The sequence below is a fragment of the Mandrillus leucophaeus genome, unplaced genomic scaffold (genome assembly GCF_000951045.1).
Source record: "Mandrillus leucophaeus isolate KB7577 unplaced genomic scaffold, Mleu.le_1.0 Scaffold70, whole genome shotgun sequence".
Lineage (NCBI taxonomy): Eukaryota > Metazoa > Chordata > Mammalia > Primates > Cercopithecidae > Mandrillus > Mandrillus leucophaeus.
The window spans coordinates 2,853,799-2,864,923 of NW_012107586.1; the positions used below are offsets into that span (position 1 = coordinate 2,853,799).

An 11,125-nucleotide genomic window follows, 5' to 3' on the forward strand; every position below is an offset into this window, starting at 1 on the left:
ACACACCAGCCACACACCCTCAGCATACATCATCCACACACCTTCCACACGCCATCCACACACCCTCAACACAACCTCCCCATGCCACCACATACTAATCATGCATCTTCCACATGCCACTCACATGCCACTCATATACCTTCTTCATGCCACTCACATGACACCCATATAGTTTCTTCATGCCATTCATCCTCATACAAGCATTCCATTTCCATGCCACCCTCCACCTGCCATGCCCACCACACCCACCCACATGCTTGTCATCCAGTGAGCTCAGCATCCTCCACCAGACGAGAACAAGGCATCAGGTTGGGACCCCAAGGATGTGTGCACAGCAGAGTCCCAGCCTGGCCCAGGCCCAGCCATCTCATTCCCCTGATGGGTGCTCCCATCCCCCACAGCCCAGACAGCTGCTCACCTTTGCAGGTGCAGCCTTCCTGGGTGATGACCTGGCGGCAGATCCCACAGGGCTTCACCTTCTTGAAGGTCTTCACCTTGAAGTGGTGTGTCTTGGGGGCCTCCAGATCCTCTGGCTGTGGGAGGAGAGGCACAGAGTCAGCCCTGGGTAGAAGGCTGGGGTCCTGGGGAAGGAGTAGAGGAACCTGGGGGAGAGGTAGGCAGAGACTGGGAAAAGGATGGCAAGAGACCCTCAGGGTCCAGAGGAGGGAGGAGGTCCCAGGGACAGAGAAAGGTGTGGGATGGCAGGACATTCATCCCAGACTTAGGTGGGGCCTGTGGCCTGAGTCCAGACAGCAGCTGGAGAGCTCAGCTTCCGGGACGTGCAGCCCCCACATGGCTTCCTACCTTGGCTTTTTTTCATTTATTACGAAGGCATGGCTCACACACAGCAGACTGCGCTCATTTTAAATGTATGGCTCGATACGTTCCACACATACACCCCACAGAGCCACCTCCCTGAAGACTCCCTCATGGCCTCGCCCATTCCTCTCCCCAAGGTTAATACTATTGTGGCTTCCATCACCAAAGAGTCACGGTGCCAGATTTTTAAACTTCCTCAAGATGAAATTATCCAGTGCATAGTCTTGCGTTTGGCTTCCTTCACACACCATGAGTCTGAGGTCCCTTTAGGTGGCTGCATCCAGCGCAGCTCCTCCTTTGTCCCTGCCATGCACCGTCCCATTGTGTAGATGCAGCAGGTTTACTTGTTTGCTCTACTGCTGATAGGCCTTCGCTTCTCTAACCCATGACCCCACAATGCCATTTCCCCTCATTCTCTCCCCATTCCACCCTCTCCACCATCCCCTGCCCCAGCCCAGAAGGCTTCTTCCATCTTTATTTTTATTTTCAATTCTTTGCATTATGAAAACACAGAGATGTGGCTATCCTTTTTAAATGACACCACCTCATGCATGAGAGGCAGGCTGGTGGCCCAAGCCTTCCTCTCAGCCTGACTTACCATAAAGCCCTGGGTCAGTCGCCACTCCACCACTACCACAGTTTCTCTCTCTGGATGGCACCACGCCCCTGGAGCTCTGACAGTCTGTCCTTTGAAATCACATATGGGAACATGCTCTAAGATGCAGAGCCCTGCACAGACACTGCCCAGCTTGCAGGCCCCACGGTGGGGGATGGGTGCCCCTATTTGGAGGACTCCTCAGGGAAAGCATCCCCTGCTCCAGGCACTCACCCTGGGGTCTAACCTGATTCCCTTCCCAGCTGTAGCAGAAGGGAGCAAGACACAGACACCAGCAGCTCCCTCTCTCCCCTCTCCCAGGCACAGACCTCTCTGACACCCCTCCACACACATGTGCGCACACACAGAGACACGACAGGCACAGACCTCTCTGACACCCCTCCACACACATGTGCGCACACACAGAGACACGATCCCAGCCCTGCGGTGTGCGGAGCATGCGGGAGGAAAGTCCACTTGTTCCTGTTCCCCTCCTTGCACCTGCCCCAGAGCCCCCTGGGTCTGAAATAGAGGCTGGGGAGGAGGACTGTGAGTCCAGAGCAGGTAGAATGACGGTGTCCCACACACAAGCCCGCGTGTCTAGGACTCCTATCTGAAGACACTGCAGAGGTGAGTCCTGGGTGACAGAGACTAAGTCGTAGAAACACAGAGAGAAAAACAGACAAAATGAGACTGAGTCAGAGGCAGAAAGCCAGAGAGGCAAAGAGGCAAAGGCATAGAGGGGCAGAGGGAAAGAGAAAAGGACAAGGGAGAGAGAGGGGTGCGGGAAGCAGACAGGACAGAGAGAAAGGAGCAACAGAGAGACAGAGAAGAAAGAAAGACCAAGATAAAGGTAGACAGAGAGAATGAGAGAGATGAGACAGAGACACGCAGAAACTAACAAGGGGGTCAGAGGCTCAAAGAGAGACAGAAGGACATGGGAGCTCCCAAAGGCCAAATCCAGGAAGATCAGAGCATCAAAACACATGATGATAGGAATGGCTTAAATGTGTGTATGCTGACAATCAGAAATGCAGTCATCGCCACATAACGACAGTGGTCCCATAAACTTATAATACTGTATTTTTATTGTCCCTTTTCTACATTTAGATATTTTAGATATACAGTTCCCAGCCTACAGGGTTCAGTACAGTGACATGCTGTGCAGGGTTTTAGCCCAGGAGCTACAGGTTATACCATACAGTAGCATAGGTGTGCAGTAGGCTGTACCATCTGGATATATAAAAGTACTCTCTATGCTGTTTGCACAATGACAAAATCCCCCAACAACACATTTCTCAGAATGTATCCCCATTGTTAAGTGACTCATGACTGTAACTGAATAAACAAAGTTTGATAAGGCACAAGATATTTACATCATCTCCAAGCACCTCCCCACATCATACTTAGAAATTACAAAGAGGAAGAAAGTAACTTTTCCTGGCTTCCTCCACTTTAATCAAGCGATCAAAGTCAGCATCACTCCAATGGTAATGGGATGATGGAGCCAAGCTCGGAGCAGGGCTGCACTGAGAACAGACGCCGCTTCTGCGGTATCCCTGCCAGAAAGCCTCAACCTGAATCTAATCACGAGGAAACATCAGGCCAACCCAAACTAAGGGACAGCCTACACATTAAACGTCCTGGAATCTCCAAAAGTGACAAGGTCATGGAAATCAAGGAAAGGCTGAGGAGCTTTCCAGACTGAAGGCAGCAAAAAGACTTGGCAACCAAAAGTAACGGCAGCTTCTGAACTAGGTTCTGTTGATGCCCACAGGACATCAGTGGGACCACTGGCGGGACTTCCCTGGGTCTAGATTGAATGGTAGTAAGGTATCCATGTCAGTTTCCTGATTTTGATAGCGGGGCTGGTCAGGTAAGAGAGTCCTTGTAGAAAAATCAGAAAAGTATTTAAGGGTGGTGGGGCATCATGTCAGCAACTTACTCTCTGAGTTCTGGAGGGGAGAAATGTTCTTTGCACTGTATTTTCAACCTTTCTGAAGTTGGTTAGAAATTCAGAGAGACAAGCAGAGACAGCAGGGGTTGGGGAGCAGAGACAAAAGCCCAGGCTAGAGGTGGGGACTGCTGAGGGTGGGGAGCTGGAGCCCAGCAGTGCCCCCTGGTGGTCAGGGAGGCCTCTGCAGGGTAGGTCCAGCCAGCCACCTCCTGGGTTCTGATATTCAAGAGAGCTGGGTTCTACGAGCTTCGGCTGGGGCTGGGGTGAGGGTCGGGCAGGGTACTGCCCAGCTCTGGGCCTCACTCTGTCACCCCCATCCCACGAGAAGGGGCAGGTAGGTCCCTTCTATTCACCTGTCTCACCTCCCCTGGTTTCTGTCTCAGGCCTGGACTTGAGGGACTTCCCTTAGATTTCTGCCACAAACGTGCCAGGGAGGGGGCCCTGGTCAGTGTCAACTGCAGCAGTCCAGGCCTGGGGTGGGGGGAGGTGCAGAGGGCGGACCTGGGATTCAGTTTAAGTGCTGTCTGGGGGAGGCAGAAAGGAAACCCTAAAGCCAGCTCTCCTGGCCCGACTCTGGCAATCCCCAAGCCTGTCTCTCCCACCCCACTAAGTCAGGCAAAGCCCATTGCCACTTACCCGGCAAACTTCCCTCCCCATGCCCCATATCCAGCCCTTTTCCCAAAGCCTAGGGATATAGGCCTTCTTCCCAAAGCACAGTTAGGGCAGCAGAGTCTCCCAGAAGACAGCCCTGGCAGCCCAATGACCCCATGAGTGGCATGTGCAGCCTTCCAGACCAGCTTCTCCCAGGGGCCCCAGTTTGCCTGCTCTGCCAGCGCAGCCCCAAGAAATCTGAGTTTACAAAATCTTTCGCTCCTGGGGCCTGGAGGGCAGGGACAGGGCTTCAGGTCCATCTCTGCCCTCGCTCAGGCCTCTCTAAGCAGCCACAGGGGATGCCCCGGGACACTCCTGCCCCTCAGCCCTACTGGGTCCTGACTGTGGCTGAGCGAGCACTGGGGGAGGAGTCTGGAGACCTGCCTTCTAGGCTATGTGACATTGAGAATATCAGTGACCTTTCCTGAGCCTCACAGTCCCCAGATGAAAAATGAGGAGTTTGGACCAGACAGTCTGAGTGTAGAGAGAGGGGAAATGACACAACAGTCCCGTTGGAATGAAGCGACTGAAAGTGATGAGGGCGGGACTTGCGGATGATTCAGAGAGTGGAATGAATGAGGAGACATCACTCCTCCAAGGAGGAGGCTGTGAAGGGTGGAAGCTGTGAAGTCCCTTGCTCTGGTGGGAACGAGGGACTAGCTCTGCCACCTCCAGGCAAGGGGCCCCAGGCTCTGCTGGCATCCACTTAGTTCCACTGTAAAACAGGGTCACTGAGGTGATCTTGTTAAAACAGTCATCCCATAGGTTTGATGTTCCCAGGATGCTAGAGGAGAAAGTCTAGGGTCGGTTAGCTTCCTATCCTCAAATATATGAAGGAAGAGTCATTGTAAGTAGGCACCAGACGTCATCTGTGAAGTTCAGAAGGCAAAACCAAAACCAGTGGGCAGGCACTGCAAGAAGGCATAATGAGACTCAGTGGGAAAAAAGAACTTAACAATCAGACGCTAAAATATGGGCTAAGAAGAAAAGCGGGGTGCCTGGTACCTATCCAGCCCTCCCCCCGGGTTGTTCTGCAGGTACAGGCAGAGGATGTAAACAAGCCCCATAAAGTGCAAAGTGCTGTTCAAGGGTAATGGCTTGTTATGACAATGATCGTCATTTTTCCTGACAAGTGGCAGACAGCCTCACGGAGCACACCCCGGGGCCCTTCCTTTGCTGGTTCCAAAGGAACCTACCTGGGGAAAACTCAGGGGCAGAAGGAGACACAGCCACAGCTTGGAGCCGCCTGGTCCCTCCACACCCCCACCCCCCAACCCCCACCTCTCTCAAGAGCCAGGGCCCAGAAAAGGGGAAGGCTCCAGCCTATAAGTCCTTCTTCTCCTCCCTCCAAGCCCAGAGCTCTAGCCCCCACCCTGCGACCAGCCCACCCAGCATCAGAGGGCTTTCGTGGCCCTCAGGGCTTCCTCTCCCTTCCCTCCCTCCATGCAGCCCAGCCTTCCTGCCCGGGCGGCCCAGCCAGAGGGGTGTGGCACATCTGGCTTGGACAGCCTTGGCGAGAGTCCTTGGCCCTGGGGTGGGAAAGTCTGTTTGTTGGTTCCTCCCTGCCCCGTGGGGGCAGAGCAGCAGTGAGGGTTGGGTGGTGATGAAAGGGGGTGATAGACCCCAGGGTTCCCAGCTCCTGAGCTCCTCCTACAAAACTGCCTCAGCGCTACCTTCCACAAGTCTTCCTGTGGCCAAAAAGCCCTGGATGATGTGGGGAGAGGGCTGGAGTCTGCAAGCCAGGGAAGGGGATCACCACACACAGGCCTAGGGCAGACCTGGGAGGTCAACTCCTCTCACATTCGCTCAGCCCACTAGCCATCCACTGCCCCATCCCCCCTCACCCTTAGGCTGGGAGGCCTGGTGGGCATCCAGCATCGTTTATGTGAGAAAGGCTCAGATCCCCAGTGGGGCTTCAGGCTGGCTTCTGGGAGTCCCATGGGCACCTCAAATTCCAGCTTCCTCCAACCCCACTTCACCTTTACACACACACAAGTCCCCCACCCCCATGCCTAGCCATGTTCTTGGCCTGACCATGTTATTGGTCGCCCCAAGTGGAAAGCTCTGAGTCACTCTCAACTCCTCCCTGCACCTCCCCCACCCCCAACTAACCAGTTGCCAAATCCTGTGAATTTTGCCTCCTAAACACTCATCATCCTGTGCTTTCTAATCCTACTGCCTCTGCCCTATATGAGGCCTTGGCACTTCTCCCCAGGGCTGTTGCAGCAGCCTCCTGGGCCCCGACACCAGGCCGCTCCCACCCATAGCCCCTACACTACACAGCCTCTTAGGATCACAACTACAGCTCTGTAGGGTCTGGCACCTCCACTCACCCCAAATGCTGCCATGTCTTCCCAGGTGTCCGGAATAAACCCTGCCCTCCCTGGAACCAGCAGGGGAAGAAGTATTGGTCCCTACCCAGCCCACCCTGCCAGTCCCAATCCCCAAGATCCACTTCCTGACTCCCTGCCCTGTGTCCACCCAGGCTGCTCCACACTCCCCAGCCACCCGCCACCCCTCTGCACCTCTGAGCCTCTGCCCAGAATGCCCTTCCTCCCCTCTTTGCTTGTCTAGCTTCTAGACACCTTCAAGGGCCTGATTCAAACTTCATCCCCTCATCAGGGGTCTTCCCAGATACCCCTGGATCCCTGTCAGAATCCATTTCCCCACCCGCTGTCTCCTCATTTTAGTTTGAAAAGTGCAAAAGCTTCGGAAAAGATGAACATGCATGTTCCCTTTCCCTATGATCACACTCAGAAATTCAGCATCAGTACAATCCCATTGTCTAATACGTCATTCTACTGCCCCAAGAATGTCCATGAGAGCCGGGGCGTTGTTTTCGTTTTCATTTTGGATTCAGGACGCAATCAGGATCCTGAACTGCCTTTAGTGGCTGAGTCTCTCATCCTTTAACCTAGGCACGTTATCCACCTCTCATTTTTCTTTCTGACACTGATGTTTTTAAAGGTTTCAGGGCAGATGTTTTGCAGAATGCCCCTCGATTTGGATTTTGGTCATTTCCTCACGCATCAGTGCAGACTAAGATTCTGGGGAGGAATATGATTACCTCGGTGTCGCCTGCTTTTCCCAGTCGCTCTTTCTTTGAGCCTCACCACAGTACTTGCTGCAGTCTAACGGCCCCTGCACTTGTTACCTGGGCAAGTAGCTTAACTTGCTCTACCTCACTCTACTAATCTGTTCAATGGACCAATGACAGTCACCTCCCACAGGCTGTTGTGAGGATGAAATGAGATTGTGCTGTAAAGTCGGTGGAATGGGGCCTAGCGCATGGTGAGCGCTCAGCAGCAGTGAGCGATTCGTGTTGTCTTTTCTGTGTGCATCAGACTACCCACCAGGTAGACATGTCAGACACACATCTGCTCCGTGTCCTCCGCATCCAGCACAAGTCTGAAGAATCACATGGGTAAAGCTACTGCCTGGCCTCTGTTTTCTGTAGTGAAATCACACCCCATTCCCATGGATCTGCCCTCCGAAGAGGGAGAACGTGGGGCCACCCTCGTCACAAGCCAAGACACCAGGTGACCAGGTGCTGTCACCTTCTGGCTGAGGAGATGCTCCTGGACTCCAATCACCGGGAATCACCAAGGAAAGAAGGAAGGCAGACAGTGACATTTCCCCAGCACTTCCCAGGCCACTGCCCAAGAGCCTTTAACTCCTGACTCAGTTTCCTGAGCAAGATGAGTTCTCTCCATCAGGGTCTTTCTTTCTCTCTCTCTCTCTCTCTCTGTCTCTCCTGAGCGGGCTGAATTCTCTCCATCAGTGTCTGTCTGTCTCTCTCTCTCCCCTGAGCAAGATGAGTTCTCTCCATCAGTGTCTCTCTCTCTCTCTCTCTCTCTCTCTCTCCCCCCTCCTTCTTAATGCAGGTTGCTCACATTTCTGATGCATCAAGCCCATTTTCTGCACTGAAACTAAATCATGTCCTGGCATGGAAGGGTTCAGAGATGGGGCTAGTCTGAGGCCCCATCAGTGGGGCCAGGTGCCCTAGTGAGGGATTGGAATGGACTTCCTCATTTAATCCTCACAATGATGCCCTGCGCTGGAGTGAGGAACCTGCCCAGGGCCCTTCCTGCATGGCCCTGGGACTTGCTCTGTTGCCAGGGCTGCAGTGGTGTAATCATAGTTCACTGTAGCCTTGACCTCCCGGGCTCGAGTGATCCTTCCACATCAGCCTCCAAGTAGCTGGGACTACCAGCGCACACCACCATGCCTAGCTAGCTTATTTGTTTTTCATGCAGACATGGTCTTACTGTGTTGCTCGGGCTGATCTTGAACTTCTAGGCTCAGGCAATCCTCCCTCCTTGGCCTCCCAAAGTGCTGGGATCACAGGTATGACCACTGTGCCTGGCCAGACTCACCTGTAGATCTAGTTTAAAATTCACCTCCCAAGGAGTCTTCCCTGAGACCTCCTCCCCTAGTCCAGGTTAGGTCCCATTTACATCCCCCAGAGGTTCCCTCTTGGTAACACCCATCCTGCTTGCAATCATGTGCCCAATATGTGCAAGCAGCCTGAAGAGAGCAGGCCCTCCATAATAATCCGTGAAAAGGATGGAAAGGTGCATGGGGAGTGTAGTTAGAAAGCCAAATGACGGGATGCTTCCTCCATCACACGACCTCCCCAACACCATGCCCTGACCCTGGGCTGCCCACCACAGTCCTCTTCGCTGATTAGGGCTCATGCGTCATTCTTAGGGCTTGATTCTCACAGACCCCACATGCCCTGCCCCAAAGCATTCCCAGAATGGAGAACCCTGGCAGAGGATGCAGCAGATGGGGTTGGAGTCTCAACTCTGACTTGCCGGGTAGCCTTGAAAATGTGCCATCCTACAAGAAGCACTAACATTTATTGAGCTCTTACATGTGAGAGACACTTTTCTAAATGCATGTGTGGATAAGCTCATTCAAAACCGAACAACCCTCTAGGTAGGTGGGGAAACTAAAGCACAGAGATGTGAAACTACTTGCCTATGGTCACACAGCTGTCAAGTGACAGGCCCACCCAGGATCCAGCCCAGGCATTGCACTCTCAGCCAGCATGCTACACTTCCTTTCAACAGTGCAGGAAAAAAAGGGCCATGCTGCTCCCCAGTTTTGTGCCTCACACATCACTTTGCAAAACTTTACAAAAGGAGAGTCTTATTTCAGACCCTGGCGATTCTCATGCAGCCCAGCCTACCTCCCAAACCCACAGTCAGGAGGCCCTTACAGGTCAACCAAACTAGAGAGAACAGAGAACGAATTCAGGACCAAAGCGACAGATTGGGGTCTGCATGGCTGGAATTGTGCACAAGGAATCCAGAGCTCATGAGGACCCTTCTGTCGAAAATGTGTGCTTAGCACTGGGCAGGACACCATCTCCAGGAAACAGAATACATTATCATCTGCAGCTGGATGTGGCCTTAGAGAATAGTGTCCAAGTTTCAGCGAGGTCCAGAAAAGTCGAGTAACCAGCTTGAGACCACTCAGCTTGCTCAGGGCAGGGCCAAAGCTGCACTTGACTCCCAGGCCCTGCCTAGTGGCTCTTTCAGCCTCACCTTAAGCCCCTTCCCTGTTCCTGAGCACAGAGCGAGCCCCTCCGGAAGGAAGGGCCTGCACCTCTAACTCCACCGCACAACATCAAAAAGCCTCAATTGCTAGCCATGCAATTATTTTCTTGAATAAACCGTACTTGAATATGTAATAGCAAATGGGCGCACTTGATGAGAAAATCAAGTTATGCATAATAAATAGCTCTGCTCCTCAGCTAATAAAGTGATTTTTATTCCTAGGGCTTGTTAAAACTACGCACTCCAGATATATTACTTCTTAGATGACACAGTTGCAGCTTTCCCTATACAGGAACATGTGAACCAATAGATGCAAGCACTCAGTCTAGGGCACAAGACCTATCTCTGACAGATCCTCCCTGAGGCCACCGACCCAGCCAGTTCCTGGCCTCAGAGTAGCTGGTCAGAGTCCCTGGGCAGTCAGGAGACACAGCCCAAGGAGTAGAGCCCTGTCCCATGACACCCTTCCCAGGGAGATCCTCCCCCAGCATCAGGTCTGGGATACAGAGGATCCCAAGAACCAGGCAGGAGATTGTGGAGTGGGAAAGGGGCCAGCATTTGCTGTATGCACCTACTGTATGCCTACATACCTGATCTTTTGACATCTGTTGTCTCTTTCCCCACCCTAGTCATACAAGGAGTACATTATTCTCCCCACTTTACAGATCAGAAAACTGAGGCTCATGAAGGGAGCTGTTTTACCAAGCCTGCCCACACCAAATGATGGAAATAGGGTTTGAGCCTAGTCCTGTCTGGTGCCAGGACTGGTTCCTCTGTCCAGTTCCTACTGCCCCAGTCTCTGGCCCACCCTGGCCATGGGCATCACAGCCAGCCAAGAAAGACTGGGGACCAGGAGAGGAGAGGAAAAGGAGGCAGGGGAGGGACACAAGCTTTTCTAGTCAAAGACACTCAAGGCTGGGCGTGGTGGCTCATGCCTATAATCCCAGCACTTTGGGAGGCTGAGATGGGTGGATCACTTGAGGTCGGGAGTTCGAGACCAGCCTGGCCAACACGATGAAACCTCATCTCTACTAAAAATATAAAAATTAGCTGGGCATAGTGGCGCACACCTGTAGTCCCAGGTACTCGGGAGGCTGAGGCAAAAGAATTGCTTGAATCCAGGAGGTGGAGGTTATAGTGAGCCAAGATCATGCCACTGCACTCCAGCCTGAGCGACAGAGCAAGACTCCATCTCAATTTTAAAAAATGAATAAATAACAATAAAGACACTCAAGGAGACCTACAGCTGCCTTGGTCCCCAGACTGCCCCCTACTCTCAGGGAGGGTATAACACCCGTAGAGCACTCTACCTGCCAGGCACTGCCCTGGGGAATAGGATACAAAATCTCATCCCTACCTCTCTGCACCCCGTTTGTCTAAAATCCTCATTTCACCCATGGGGAAGCAGAGGCTCACTGGGATGAGGCACTTTTCCCAATATCAGTCAGCTGAAGGGGGCTATAGAGCCCTCTCTCCATTCATAGTAGCTCATCACCCCTGGACGTCTACCTGCCGTCCTTCTTGTGTCACCCCTGGACG

General features: G+C 53.0%; 1 protein-coding gene across 1 annotated transcript in view; it reads right to left on the bottom strand.

Moving 5' to 3' along the window:
- Positions 1-11,125, bottom strand: part of TNS1 (tensin 1) — a 203,906-nt gene that overhangs the window by 191,029 nt on the left and 1,752 nt on the right. Inside the window, exon 2 of the mRNA XM_011964571.1 lies at positions 419-533. Coding sequence (XP_011819961.1) covers positions 419-533 — 115 coding nt within the window. The remainder of the gene's footprint in view (positions 1-418; positions 534-11,125) is intronic.